The sequence below is a fragment of the Clupea harengus genome, chromosome 16 (genome assembly GCF_900700415.2).
Source record: "Clupea harengus chromosome 16, Ch_v2.0.2, whole genome shotgun sequence".
Lineage (NCBI taxonomy): Eukaryota > Metazoa > Chordata > Actinopteri > Clupeiformes > Clupeidae > Clupea > Clupea harengus.
In genome coordinates, this window is record NC_045167.1 from 18,937,682 (window position 1) to 18,953,693 (window position 16,012).

Genomic DNA, 16,012 nt, shown 5'->3' on the forward strand with positions numbered 1-16,012 from the left:
CATTATATGGATTGATCACCCAGTGAGAAGTAAAACATGTTTTAATGCTTTAGACAAAAGTTCTGATAAAATAAATGTTTCACTGGTAAAATATTAAGAATAACTTATTAATGAATTAAACAAAAAAAACGCTTTGTTGAACTCTTCAAATTTAGAAAAAATGATGGAGATAATTTCCAAGCGCTGTTAATGACTTAAGAATATATGAATCAAGTGCCTTGTATTAATATATTCCTTGTATGAATCATGTGCTTATGAAAGCAGGAACATGGCTTTTCTGTGTGTGTGTAACTTAGATTATTACAGGGAGTAGAAAGACTTTCAATGATAAGGTACATATTTTCTTCTTAACTCCTTCATTCTTGGCTAAGAACAGGATTTAAGGATTTACCTTTTTCCTCTGCACATTTCTCTTCTCCTTCCTTTCTTTTCTTTTTGAATTGTGCCCCTTCCCTCTTTCGATTTACCGCCTATGTCGCCTGTAGGAAGGACCAGCCCTGATTGTTCTGAGCTATACAGTATTTACCCAAGTCTAATATATCAAATAACATCAATGGCAGTTTTGCAACAGTTGTATTTACATATGTACACATGCTAGTCATTGGACTTTTTGATTTGGAAAGTTTGTTCAATTGTCTGGTTGTGCAAGCTTTGCAGTTAGAACATTAACTGCTGTCGACATGCACTTTGTTTTGAATACTTTCCTCTAGATGGAGTTAAACACAGGCAAGTTGAATAGGCCTATGACCAATGCAACTGTCTCTAGAGATGCAAGTCCATTTTTCTGTGCTTGCCGTTTTCCTGGAAATATCTCCAGCTTGTCTCTTAGTATGGAATCCCATCTACATTTCACAATGTGTTTTCAGAAAGTGAGAACTGAAAGGGGATCTTTGAATCTGAAACTCTCTAAGCCAGCCTGCAAGAAGAGTGTGTAAGGCTTGAGGGCACAGCGAAATAAAAGCTCTGATCAGAGACAGCACCATATTCATTTGCACTTCCAGACAGGCTCAGCTTGCCTGAGCATTTATAGACAGAAAGTCTCAGTTTTGGAGGATGGCTGCAGTGAGCACATGCTTGAAGAAGACATTCATTGTTGTGAATGTCATTACAGGGGTGAGTAATTGTTTTAGTCAGTTCAATATTGTCATTTCAACAAAATAAGATAAACAATACAATCCCACATTTTCAGACGAGTATGAGTACTTCCACTTGTGTACTTGCCAATACCGATACAAGTATTTAATAAGGCAATATTTCTACCATAAAAATGCAATGCATTTGAAGACGGGTATTTTTTTTCAGCAGATGAGCTCAGGTTGTTATAAATAATAGTATGAATATAAAATAAAATGTATAACAGGAGGCTATTTCCAAGCAAAAATAAACATTAAACTTTGTGTGTCAACAAAACAGTGGTATCGGAGAATGTTTAAGTTTTTATTTTTATGTATATACTTGTGTCATTCACTATGTGACTAATGTGACCTTGTTTTTCAGCTTCTGGGAACTATTTGGCTTGCCCTGACACTGTTTCAGCATGGCAAACACCATGGAGTATATGAGGTGAAGGGTGAAGGCAAAACTAGTGTTAGAAAAGCATTCGTTTATAACATATTCATTGTAACATATCTTGGTTTCCGGGTGTTCACTGTAAATATGTTTCTCTCTTGTATTCATTTTTAGTATTCTAATAGTAAAGGATTCCAATAATTAACCCACACTAAGGTCTTTATGAGGCGCTGGGAAAAACAGCAAGATTCAAATAGGAAAAATACTCCCTTGCCTCATTAATGTTTATAGGTATTGAAAAACTTATCCTACCAAGATGTGGTAATCTGGATATCCTTTTGCTTCAACAAGAGGCTTTTCTGGATCCACTGCTTGAAGACCCTTACTCCCCTTGGTTTAAACATTAGTTTTGATTTAAGATGTTTCCACTGAAGTACGAGGACTTTCTCTTACATCTCTACCTTATTCTTCCGATGGACCTTTTTTCTGTATTTATCCTGTCTATAAGATTGATGTATTACAGCACTAATCTGTCAGATATAGTGTATATAATTGTTAATAATTGTTGCCATTTTCATTTTCCTTTTTCCTTCTTTTATTTTCTCAGTCCGATGATGTTGTGTTGTGTATTCTGCTTTGAATGCTTGTGGTTATTATCGGTTGCAACTAGGAGTGAATTACAGCTGGTGCACATTCTCTGAACATGTGGACCAATGCTCCCTAAAATTATTGCAAATATTTGTATAGCAGATACCCTGATGAAAAATGTTGAAACGTTGGTGAGCGTGGTGATTAAAATAATCTTAATGGAACCACATTGACTGTGCAGTACAGTATGCTAATAGTGCTGATGTTTTCTTTTAGAGTTATGAATTAGGGACAATTGTGGGGTTTTCCACTACATATGCAGTTGGAGTTGGGATAGTGGTAATGTGTGCTGTGGGCCTTTATGGCATCCTCAAGAAGAAGCAGTGGCCACTGATTGTGGTAAGCTATTTCATTATTATTATTTCAATGAGTAGAAGTGGCTGTAAAATTGGACAACCTGCTGTGCTGTGCTACACATTTGTTTGCTTGTATTCATGTAATTTACTTGCTTACATTTCACTCCATTTGCACAGTTCTCTGTTGGGATGTTTCTTGTCAGCTTGCTGTTTCTTGTGGCAGCAGTATCCTCAGCCATTGCATCAAACATGGTATGTGTAAGCAGCTCAATGTTGTAGACTTGTCATTTAATAACACAAATAGCTTATAGCTCTCCTCAATAAATTCATTGCCCAGTTTTGGGTAATAACATAGATGGTTGTGTACATGTTTGACGGATACTTATGTCCATAGACGGAAGAACATGCCAAAGTTGTATTTAAACCGGAAATGCCACTTGATCAAGAGTCGGATATTATGCAGTCTCAGTTTGAAGCCTTTCAATACATGGTAACTTACTTCTCCAAATCTCCATTTAAGATGAGTGCATATCATGTTGGGCTGTACAACCCCCCTAACATTATTGATTATGAATTAGGATTAATTAAATGAGTAATCTCTCTCTCTCCCTCTCACACACATTCTCATCAGTATCAATGTTGTGGCTTTCTAAATGGAGCCAGTGACTGGGGAGATAAAATTCCTCACTCATGTCAATGTCCACAGCTGCTTGAAAACACAACAGTATGTGTGAGTAAAGATCCTTGTGTTTCACTCCTCACTATAAGCCCTCGTCTGACATAGAACCTGTGCCTAACATGGAACCTCTCTTTGGCATTGTTTAGATTAACCTCAATGTGAAGACCATATCTGGGGAAATCCAGGTGTATCGGCAGGTAATGAACATCTCTGCTATCTCTGAGGGACAACAGGGCTTTGTCTACATTGCCCTTTCTATCATTATAAACTCATACATACAGTGGGGAAAATAAGTATTTGAACCCCTGCCGATTTCGCAAGTTTGGCCACTTGCAAAGAAATGTGTGATCTATAATTGTAATGGTAGGTGTATTTTAACAGTGAGAAATAGAATATCAACAAACAAATCCAGAAAACTGCATTTTATAACATTTATGACTTTATTTGTATTTGATGCAGAAAATAAGTACAGTGGCACCCCTAGTGAATATGAGCTAAACAGGCTATGAAAAAATGTGTCTTTGCTGTTTATCCTCTTGGTCTTTCACTCAAAATATTCACAAAAATCTTACCTTTTCATTGAAGTAAAATTATTGAAAGAAAAGAAAACTGTTGACATTAAATTAATATTTTTCCCCAAAACATGTGTGCCACAATTATTGGCACCCCTCGAAAAATCTTGTAATTAAAATCTAACTGAAGTATATTTCCAGTCATGTTTAAAAATTTTAAGTTAACCTGTTTGATAAGGAACTCTTATGAGGTCAACCATGACTTCCTGTCCCACTGGCGTACAAATATGAGGTGACACAGGCCAAATTCCATTAGTCATTCATCACTATGGGAAAGACCCAAGAACACAGTGACGATGTGCGATGAAAAGTTGTTGAGCTGCACAAATCAAGAAATGGACACAAGAAAATCTCTAATCATACAGAAAAGCACCTCATACCCAATGTGAAGTATGGTGGCGGATCTTTGATGTTGTGGGGCTGTTTTTCTTCCAAAGGCCCTGGACATCTTGTTAGGATACATGGTATCATGGACTCCATCAAATACCAGCAAATATTAAATGAAAACCTAACAGCCCCCTCCAGTAAGCTTAAAATGGGCCGTGGTTGGACCTTCCAGCAGGACAATGATCCGAAGCACACCTCAAAATCAACACAAAAATGGTTCACAAACCGCAGAATAAAGGTTTTGCCATGGCCATCACAGTCCCCCAACCTAAACCCCATAGAAAATCTGTGGGATGTGCTGAAGCCAAGTACAAACGTTGACCTCAGAATCTGAAGGATCTGGAGAGATACTGCATGTAGGAATGGTCTCAGATCCCGTGCCATGTGTTCACCAACCTCATCACGCATTATAGGAGAAGACTCAGAGCTGTTATCTTGGCAAATGGAGGGTGCCCAAAACATTAAATTAAGGGGTGCCAATAATTGTGGCACACATGTTTTGGGGGAAAATATTTATTTAATGTCAACAGTTTTTACTGTCAATAATTTTACTTCAATGAAAAGATAAGATTTTTGTGAATATTTTGAGTGAAAGACCAAGAGGATAAACAGCAAAGACATATTTTTTCATAGTCTGGTTTGCTCATATTCACTAGGGGTGCCAATAATTGTGGAGGGCACTGTATTTGAACCCCCAAGCAAACAGCAAGAATTCTGGCTCCCAATGACCAGTTATGTGCCCAAGAAGCACACAGATTAGTCCTCATTAGGCCTAACAAGGTACACCTGATCTCAACTGGTGACGTGTATAAAAGAAACCTGTCCAAAGAATCATACTTCACACCTTCAACCTCACCACAATGGGCAAGACCAAAGAGTTGACCAAGGATGTCAGAGATAAGATTGTAGACCTGCACAAGGCTGGAATGGGTTACAAAACCATCGGCAAGCAGCTTGGTGAGAAGCAGACAACTATTGGTGCGATTATTCGTAAATGGAAGCAACACCAAACAACTGTCAATCGCTCTAGGTCTGGGGCTCCATGCAAGATATCCCCTTGTGCGGTATCGGTGATCATCCGAAAGGTGCAGAATAACCCCAGAACTACACAGGGGGAGCTTGTGAATGATCTCAAGGCAGCTGGGACCACAGTCACCAAGAAAACCATTGGCAACACACTACGCCGAAATGGTGAAGTACTGCAGCACTCGCAAGGTCCCCCTGCTCAAGGAAATACATGTACAGGGCTGTCTGAAGTTTGCCAATGAACACTTGAATGATTCTAAGGAGGATTGGGAGACAGGATGTGGTCAGATGAGACCAAAATCAAGCTCTTTGGCATCAACTCGACTTGCCGCGTTTGGAGGGGAAGAATGCTGAATATGACCCCAAGAACACCATCCCCACCGTCAAGCATGGAGGTGGAAACAATATGCTTTGGGGCTGTTTCTCTGCCAAGGGTACAGGACGACTCCACTGCATCGAGGGGACTATGGATGGGGCCATGTAACGTGGATATTGGGCTTGAACCTCATTCCCTCATTCCCTCCCATTGAAAACGCAACCTTATGGATTTGGAGAGGATCTGCAAAGAGGAGTGGACCAAAATCCCTCCTGAGATGTGTGTAAACCTGGTGACCAAATACAAGAAAAGTCTGACGTATGTGCTTGCCAACAAGGGTTATTCCACCAAGTACTAAGTCATGTTTTGCTAGGGGTTCAAATACTTATTTTCTGCATCAAATGCAAATTAAGTCATAAATGTTATAAAATGCAGTTTTCTGGATTTTTTTGTTGATATTCTGTTTCTCACTGTTAAAATACACCTACTATTACAATTATAGATCACACATTTCTTTGCAAGTGGCCAAACTTGCGAAATCGGAAACTTATTTTCCCCACTGTATAGGGTTCATAGGGTGTTATAAACTCATACATATAGGGTTCATAGGGTGTTAAAGTGATGTGGGGGTATTTTAGAAGTAGTCCAGCGCTGGCTAGTTGTCTTGTTTTAATCAGCTGCCTATTCACAACAGATGGAAAAAATGTCAGATAGAAAAGAATTGCAAATATTCTGCTTCATCCAGATGGAACGTGTAGCCATCTTTGTCTGGAAGGGCTCCTGAAATAAGTGAATATTAGTCTAAATCTAGTGGGTGAATGGAAGTACATGCTCAGATATGTAATTATATCAGTTTTCCTCTGTTGACTGTTGTCTTACACACAGCTTGTGACTGGTTACCTACCTGGGAGAATAAATGTGGTTTTCAGCAGAGGTGTAAAAAGTACTGAAATGTTGTACTCAAGTAAAAGTACAATTACTTTGATGAAATTTTACTTAAGTACAAGTAAAATTACCCATCTTAAAATCTACTCAAGTAAAAGTAAAAAGTAGTTCATTTAAAATGTACTTTAAGTAAAAGTTACTTAGTTACTTGATGGGGGCCGCTCCTATATAGCGCAAAAAAGGACAAGGAGTCATAAATCCAATACAAAAACTAGTTATTTTTAATTAAAGGAGAATCTTTAGGAATATAGGTGCAATGACATTAAACATGTTAAACATTAAACATGTCAACACAACATTTAAGAACTTTTGGGAGGACATGAACCACATGACAGCTAAAATAAAAAGTTAAAATGCCGCTGCCGCTGCCCCACTGTAAACTTTGGTTACTTTACTTATGTCCACCTTTAGAACATTAGTCTACAAACTTCTTGTTGAGTTTGAGCAGCAGCTGATTTTCAAGGTGAGTAGAGTTCATCCGGGCTCACTTTGCATTGAACAGCAATCCAGCACAGCTGAAGAGTCGCTCGCAGGCGGCCGAGGCAGGTAGCCATTGAGTTTTTTTCAGGTATTGAGTTTTGAGACAGTTTTTTGACAGTTTTTTGATATTCTGAAAGGCGTTCAGCAGATCCATATTGACTGAGACACAGGCTAGGTACCCTTCTAACTCCCCTGTACCTTCTGACCTTTTGGACTTAATTGAGGAAAATAAATCATCTTCATCTGATGAATGTTGTCCGACTTGCTCCAGCCTCCAACATCTGGTCAAGGTGTTGTCTGACATAGACTAGACCTGTAGAATGACAAACAACATTTCTGACAATTAAGTTTTGAGCTGCCATCAAGAGTGCATCATAACACAGAAATAGCTATAAATAGCAACTTGAGATGACAGACCTACAGTATATATACAGAATTATAGCATTATGTTCTATTTCTACATGCATCACAATTCATAATCCTCAATTCTTGCTAACCGAGACCCCTGAGCATGAACATGAAAGACCTGCACGTTGCAAAGCCACCACTTATCTGACTAAACATCGTGATAAATTCCAGATAACGACATACACATTGACTTGTCCAACTGTCTGACAACGATGGTGTGCGCATTCACGTTGCTCTGTTTCAAGGCATGGGAGCCAGCCAAATGATTAGCCTAATATCAGTTTATGTGGTGTATTTCATTGCTGATGACTGATCTGCAGTCTTTAACACAATATGAGAGACTGAACATAATAATGCTATGACCTGAAACGAATGGAGGACAGGAATGGAATTATTATTAGTCTATTGGATGACGGCTGTCGACGTTAGCATACTCAGGGCGGTTGCAAGTGCTAGCCAAAATGAGGCTACTAGTGCCATAAAACGCCTATTTTTCTTAATGGAGCAAACCTAACTGAACGACAAAAATGCTGTCTGAACTACTAATGGAAAGGGACAACTACTGTACTTACCAACACATGCTTGCGCAGATTTGAAGATGAATTTTTATAAGCAGAAAGTTCTGACTGGCAGGTTAGGCACAGTTTGCACAGCATTATATAGCTGTTGCCTCTTTTACGTTGGAAGGCAAACTGCTTTCTGAGATGTGGCCACGGGTTTTCTTCATCTTCTTTAATTTCAACTGCGGAAAGTTTGGTGCTTCAGCTTGTTGGTTGACCGCAGCTTGTTGGCAGTCTATCATCCTCCTCCATCTCTATCTCTCGTGACTCGGCACCGGCGCCTTGCATCGACTCCATCATCCACTCTATGCAGCATCCACCACTGCAGCGAGAATTGTCGTGCGCGATTCACCTTGAACTATGTTTTTTTTTTTTTTTTACTCAGTAACGGATGTAATTTCCAATGTAGTGAAGTACAATACTTCAGTCAAAATCTACTTAAGTAAAAGTAAAATTACCGATTTCAAAAACTACTTGAAAATTACAAAGTACACAAAAAAACTACTCAATTACAGTAACGTGAGTAAATGTAATTCGTTACTTTACACCTCTGGTTTTCAGTGTCGGAATACGCCGTTTTAAAGTAAGGGGTGTCGTGTATTCCTACCAGACTATTTAACATGATGCTATAGAGCAGTTAACCTGGATATTAACTATCCTAGCTATCTCTAGCTTAGGGAACCATCTTAACAGTTTGCAGTTGCCTCTGTGTGATTAACTCATGTTAATATGTGTGATTATAAAACGGGTAGATGAAATCAAGCATTCTGATTGGTTGAAAGGAGGTCACGGGGTGTACTGTATTGAGCCATAATGTACTGTACAGCTGTTTACATTTACCTGAGCGTTCCATATCAGTGCGCACTCCAAATATACTACCTTAGTTAGAAAAAAAATGGCGGACCAAATCTCCGTAGATCATCATATTTGTACCTAAAAGTTTACTTTTTTTTGCTTAGATTTTTTGAAAGTTACCGAGAAATAGACACTGTACAATATGTCATATACGGTAGTTTAATGTGCTTGCGCATATACTGTGGGTTATACGGTAGTGCCAGTTACACATGTGGGCAGACGCACGGTGAGCCATTAAAGAACTAGTTGAGCATCTACGAAGCCTCTTTAGGATTACTTTACATGGTGTCAGAAGTGAAAACGAAGAAAACGAAAACGAAGTCATGCCAAAGTTCGCTCCTCCGACAAACTTTTCATTTGATAAGCCAGGAGAATGGCCGGAGTGGAAGCAACGTTTTGTGAGATTCAGAATCGCCACCAAGCTGGACAAAGAAGATGGTGCCGTGCAGGTGAGCAGCCTGATATACGCTATGGGAAGCGAGTCGGAGAACATCTTCCGTTCGTTTACATTCACAGAGGATGAACATAGAGATGATTATGTTAGGGTGCTTGGACAGTTCGATGATTACTTTGTGCCGAGAAGGAATGTAATACACGAACGTGCATGTTTCCATCTGCGCGTGCAAAGACCGGGAGAGAAAGCTGAAACTTTTATCAGGGCTTTGTACGAACTGGCAGAGCATTGCGAATTCGGCGGGAACAGGGATGAGAATATCCGCGACCGAATCGTAGTGGGGATTCTCGACAAAGAGGTCTCACGGAAGTTGCAGCTGACGAAGAACCTAACACTAGCGCTGACCATTGAGACTGTCAGGCAGTCGGAAGAGGTTGCTTCTTAAGTCAGCATGCAAGGAGAGACAACGGGGGTGATACAAGAAGTCACTCACGAGTGCAGCAGATACCCCAGTCACTACGGTAAGCCAAAAGGGGGAAATAAAGGGCAATGTGGACTGTGTGGGAAAGCGTGGCACAGTAAAGATGAAAATTGCCCTGCCAGAAAATCTACATGCAATACATGCAACAAAGTTGGACATTGGAGTAGAGTGTGTAGGAGCAGGCAGGCAGTGAGTGAGCAAACAGAGCAGCAGCAGCAGTTATACTTTCTTGGGGCTGTGAGTAAAGCAGGCGGGTCGCCAGAGCAATGGGCCGTCGAGTTACTGTTGGGCTCTACACCAGTTGACTTCAAAATCGACACAGGGGCCGATGTTAACGTCATCTGCGAAGAGACCTACCACTCACTCATCCCCAAAAGACCACTGGAGCCAGAAGAGATACCACTGGACAGTCCAGGTGGCGAGCTGCAGTGCATAGGACAGTTCCAGAGCACTGTGACCTACAAAGGAAAGACTCACCCACTCACAGCATATGTCATCCGCGGACGTACTGTAAACAACCTACTCAGCAGGCCGTTGTCTGTGGAAATGAATCTAGTGAGGAGAGTGAATGAAACAGTGTGCGACAGAGGACATCCACAGGCATATGGCGAGCATGGGACTTTAAAGACTGAACCGGTGAGAATACTGCTGAAAGACAACGCTCAGCCATATGCTGTATACACAGCACGACGCGTGCCTCTCCCTATGCTGCAAAAGGTAAAGGAGGAGCTCCAGAGGATGGAGGGAAATGGGCATCATCGAGAGGGTGACACCAGCCCACGGACTGGTGTGCACCCATGGTGCCAGTCTTGAAGAAGAGCACAGGTAAAGCCCGCATCTGCTGTTGATCTCAAGAGGCTGAACGAGGCAGTGGAAAAGAGAACAGTATATCCTGCCTACTACTGATGAGATTACAGCAAGCTGAGTGGGGCCACTGTCTTCTCTTCGCTCGATGCCGCCAGTGGGTTCTTCCAGATACCGTTGCACCCAGACAGCTGTAAGCTCACTACCTTCATTACGCCATTCGGCAGATTCAACTTCAAGCGGCTACCGTTCGGAATTACGAGCACACCTGAAATCTTCCAGAGGAAGATGATGGAGACCCTGCAGGGGCTGGAGGGTGTCGAGGTCTTCATGGACGACATTCCTGGTCTATGGGGCCACAAAAGAGGAGCATGATGGTCGCCTGGAGAAGGTAATGCAGCGCATTGAGACAGCTGGTCTGAAGCTCAATCGTGAGAAGTGCTCCATCAGGCAGAGTCAGCTGCGGTTCCTCGGACATCTCATTGACCGGTCCGGGATCCGGCCTGACCCGACAAAGTGAAAAGCTATTCGGCAGCTGTCACCACCAGCAGACGTGCAAGAGTTGAGAAGGATACTGGGAATGGTGATTATCTCGGAAGATACATCCCGGACTCTCTACCGTAGGACAGCCGCTGTACGAGCTCCTGAAGGACAAGAATTCATGGACATGGAGCCACGCACAACAAACAGCTTTTGAACACATCAAGGAGCTGTTGACAACTGCACCAGTACTCGCCTTCTATGACTTGAACAAGCCCACGGCTGTGTCAGCGGACGCAAGCAGTTATGGTTTGGGGGTGTGCTCCTTCAGCTCCACGGGGAGCAGTGGAAACCTGTGGCATATTGCTCCAGACGCCTCACTGAAAGCAGAAACACGCTACGCCCAGATAGAGAAAGGAAGGCCTGGCTGGTGTGTGGGCATGCGAGAAGTTCGACAGATACCTCAATGGACTGGAGCAGTTCAAACTCATCACTGATCACAAACCGCTAGTGCCTCTCATTAACAGCCGCAGTCTAGACAATGTACCCATAAGATGTCAGCGTCTTCTCATGAGGCTCATGAGATTCAATCCAGTGGCAGAATATGCGCCAGGGAAAACTGGTCATCGCGGACACCCTGTCACGCAGTCCACTGGCCAGCATGTGTGCAGAGACAGACACACACAGTGAGGTGGCATGCTACGTGGCTAGTGTAATAGAGGGGATCCCTGCGTCGAAAAGCAAGATGGATGAAATCAGAATGGCGACAGCAGCCGATGCCGAACTGCTGTCGGTTGTGAAGCTCATAAAGAAAGGATGGCCTGAACACTTAAGCAATGTGCCCATGGACGCGAGAGAGTACGTCCAAGTGAAGTCAGAGCTATCTGAACACAATGGCCTGGTCCTCAGAGGAAGCAGGATTGTCGTGCCAAGGCAAATGAGAGGTGAGATCCTTCAGAAAATTCACGAAGGGCACCAGGGCCTAGTCAAATGTAGGGAGAGAGCGTGCTCATCTGTGTGGTGGCCCGGACTCTCTACGGACATAAACAAGCTTGTGACGTCATGTCAGGTGTGCTGTGAACTGAAAAGAACACAACAAAAGGAACCTCTCATCTCCACACCGCTTCCAGAGCGACCCTGGAAAAGAATTGCAATGGACCTGTGTGAGCACAACCACCCCGAGATCCTTCGTCATCAGGACGCAGCACGGAGCGGAGCTGTGGCGGAACCGCCGTCACCTCCAACCAGGGCCGGTTTCCCAGCCCATCCCAGCAGCCACGGGGATGTCACAGGGACAGACACACACTCTGACGGAGCCACCGTGTTAGAGACTGTTCCTGTGAGTCAGAGTGTGGCTACACCCACAACCCCTCTACCCGGTCAGACTGTGACCAGATCTGGACGGGTGTGCAGGCAAATCGACAGGCTTGACCTGTAAATGAGTGCAGATCATATGGCCTTTGGGGGAGGGGAGAGAAAAGAAAGTTGTATTGACATTGATGTGATACTGTTGATTTGTGAAAAAAAAAAAAAGAAAAGTTGTATTGACATTGATGTGATACTGTTGATTGGTGAAAAAAGAAAGTTGTACAGTTGTACATGTTGATAATGTTTATTTGTTGGTTGAGTGGAAAGAGACCATTGCATGTTGAAATGTCTCCATTTAAATTAATTTAAGTTAATCTTGGTTTATATTATGTGCTGTTTGAATAGCCATTTTCAGTTAAACTGTTCCTGTGATGTTATTGACATAACACTCAAAAGAGGGGGAGATGTCATATACGGTAGTTTAATGCGCTTGCGCATATACTGTGGGTTATACGGTAGTGCCAGTTACACATGTGGGCAGACGCACGGTGAGCCATTAAATAACTAGTTGAGCATCTACGAAGCCTCTTTAGCATTACTTTACACAATATAAAACCCCCATTATTGTAACTGAAAAATACGTCTAAGAGGATTTGCGAGGTGTATGAGCCACCTATCAAAGGTTAGCATGCTACTAGCCGTTAGCGATTAGCAATTCCTCTGTGTTTTTGCAAAGCATCTGCCCCAACTTTCTTTTCCCGACATTTACATTTATCTTGTACATAATCCATCCCCATGAACCGGAGATTTCAATAGTAGAGATGCCTTTCAATATGCAGTTGCAGAGTGGGTGAACGACACCAAGATATGGCATTTGGAGACAAAAACAATATGTATGACTGAGATCACAGGACATGTATCCTGGATCTTATCAAAGCTCACCGTTCCTGAGCAAGCAAGAGTGCCAAAATGGGCTAACGAGTTGTAGCCAAATCCCAAAGGGCTAAACAGCTCGCTAGTTATTAGCACTCTAGCTTGATAAGACACAGCAATTATTCACGATTGTATATCTAGGTTTTCTCTGGCGACTGTTGTCGCATCCATCAGCACAACATATCCCAGGCATTTTGAACTTTATGTGGGTTGTGACCGTAAACAGCTCGCTAGCTATAACCACTTTAGCTTGCTCAGGAACGAGATGTTCCCAATGCTGTTTGTCTGTTGCATAGCAACAGCCCCACATTCGGGGACTATTTTCTCTAGAGTCTAGGCTACTGAAATGCGATACACAACGTTTGGCGGCTATTACAACTATTTTGTGCTGAAAGGCAGCTTACTATTTAGTTACTATTTATAATTTGGCTGGCAACCGTATTATAAAAGCAATAAGGCACTCGAGGCAGTACTGTATAGTCAATAATGTACTGTGCAAGGGTTTGCCGGCCCTCCGCTTCGCGTCGGACCTAACAACATCCTCGAACAGTACATTATTGACGATACAGTACTACCTCTCGTTAGCCTGACGATGTCATACTCATAATTCTAGTCAGAATATGAGTCTGATACCGCTCCGTTGGACTGTGATTATGGGGCGTGTTTCAACCGAACCAGGAAAAAAAATGCCTCTTCGCTCAATTGGATATATCTAGAACCAATCAGAGCAACGTAGTATGACCATAACGTAGACCATGGGGCCAGCTGATACATTCAACTTTTACCGGATCCCGTAGGAAGGACGGCAAAAACATCTTTTCGATCGACAAATGCCTTGATCGCGTTTCTCTGTTCCTCTTTCAAAATGAATCTGCTGTCAATGTCTTCTAAAACAGACTCGAATTTCCACATTTCAGCTCTCCAACGGCAGCCATGTTTGTTGAAAACGAATTCACCCCAAAAGCTCTTTGGTGACGTGGTTGATTACGTTAGGGTTGATCATCTGTCCATCATCGTATAAAGCCCGCCCTGACAATTTGATTGGTCTATCTATCTCCTCACAGACTTTTGTGAGGAGATAATTTCTCCCCAACGGAGCGACACCAGACCGAACTTCCCGACCAAAAAATGTGTGGGCGTGGCTAAATTCGTCTGGCATCCAGGCTAACCTCTCGTACCTTATTGCTTAAATATGAACTCGTGAACATAAACTCGTTAATATGAAGCTGCACAGGCACCCTGAGGGGTAACCATAGTAACCCAGAAACTCAATGTTCGCTGAAAAGTTTAATTTCCCAAAATCAGCTCACCAATAAAAGACAGTCTTGAATTCAAAGTGATCACAACTTTTAGTGTGGACGGAAGGGCTAAATGGAGAAATATTTATGAGTTTCTATATTAACCCGGGTTAGTTTGCTCTAACATCGTATACCAAAAGCTCTAATTCTAATTTTAACTCATCATCCATGGTGGAAGGAACACGCAGGCTCTTTCTTCCCTATTTTAGCTGCGCGCTAAATAACACTAATGGGCGGGGTTAGGCGCTGATTACGCTTAGTAAGGCGTCGACACATTCAGATGAGGTTCTTGTTTGATAAATACGATGCAAAATACCGTGCGCTATATGTGAGTTGGCAAAGGCGCAGATTGCGCTGCGGTCGCAATGTTACTAAATGAGGCCCCCAGTGTCATCACTTCACATGCTAAAATGTTTTCATCCTTGTTGTGTTTTCATCTCCAGCCATGTTTTCCTTACCTGTTCCACATCTGGATAATGGGCTTCAAAGTGCTGGCAGCGTTTGCGTTTATTTGTCTATTATGTCTGGTATGTGATCATGTTGATGAGTAAGCATTTAATATTTTTGCCTTTTGCTTTGTGCTTAATCCTTCTTTTGTGTTTCAACTCCTCACAGCTTTTTTTGTGCTGCTTCCACAGGTTGTTGGTCCCATCTTGTCCACTGTAATTCTGTGCCAAATGAGAAGAAGGACAATCACACCACCAGTTACTTTTACAGCACATTCAAGTGGCGCAAAATACACAGAGCTTGAATGAGCTTCTAAGGAGATCTTCAAACTGCATTTTAGGACTTTTGGTCACCTGCTACCATAATCCTGTTTTGTGCCACACCTTTTAGGATGCTTGCTTATTGCCCATGAATGGCAGCTATGTGGTTTTCATGATGTACCATAAACATTATAAGCTTGTGAGCATCTGCTATGTATTTTTTAAGATTTCCAATTCATATATTTGTTGAACTGAAGGATTACATTTAATGCATCCAGTTTACTTTGACCAAAAGGTCTTAATAGGCTTTGTCTTCAGTTTTTCACAGAATGGGTCATAAATTCACTTCTATGGTTATATACATTTTCACTTGTATATAAATAAATGATTTCTTCATCAGCAAGATGACCACTAAATTAATTGTTTATCGCTTCACTTGCAAATAAATAAACAGCAGCAGAAGCCTCTTAAAAGTGACGCATGAGTGCGCAAACAAGTTCTTGCAATTCAATTTCAGTTTACTGACATTAAACATCCAGTCGTTGAGGATCAATGTGTAATCCTGTGCAGATCATGTTTTTCACGCCTCCGCAATTGGTGGTCAGCGCCCAGTTATGCAGAAGTTATCTGATTAGATTTCAGATATCAGATTGGATCAAATCTTGAAAATGGGTCGTTTAAAAGAAAGAAGAATTCTGAAATGGGATCAGATCATGTAAGTGTTTAAGAACACAGAGTTTATTTTGAAGAGCCAAGCCAGGAGAACAGGGGTAACAAAGAAAACAGGATTCAAAAACACTAAACGCCGAAGAAAGTCCAACACAGGTAAAGCCCAGACAATTATGTATAACTAAGGCAAAGCACAGAAGATGATCTATTAACTATTATCTAAGGATTATCTATTAACTAAGGCAAACCAATTAAAT

At 41.9% G+C, this 16,012-nt stretch overlaps 1 protein-coding gene across 2 annotated transcripts; it reads left to right on the forward strand.

Moving 5' to 3' along the window:
• Window positions 1-698: 698 nt before the first annotated feature.
• On the forward strand, window positions 699-15,489 carry LOC105889554 (tetraspanin-8-like). Of its 2 annotated transcripts, XM_031583204.2 has the most exons (9): window positions 703-1,113; window positions 1,498-1,563; window positions 2,374-2,496; window positions 2,631-2,705; window positions 2,848-2,943; window positions 3,085-3,183; window positions 3,279-3,329; window positions 14,823-14,906; window positions 15,018-15,489. In XM_031583204.2, the coding sequence occupies exons 1-9, from the start codon at window positions 1,054-1,056 to the stop codon at window positions 15,132-15,134; spliced, it is 771 nt and encodes a 256-aa protein (XP_031439064.1). In that variant the 5' UTR covers window positions 703-1,053; the 3' UTR covers window positions 15,135-15,489. The 2 variants fall into 2 exon arrangements, with proteins under 2 accessions (XP_031439065.1, XP_031439064.1); XM_031583205.2 differs by lacking the exon at window positions 3,085-3,183 and having other exon boundaries at window positions 699-1,113.
• The last annotated feature ends 523 nt before the right edge of the window (window positions 15,490-16,012 follow it).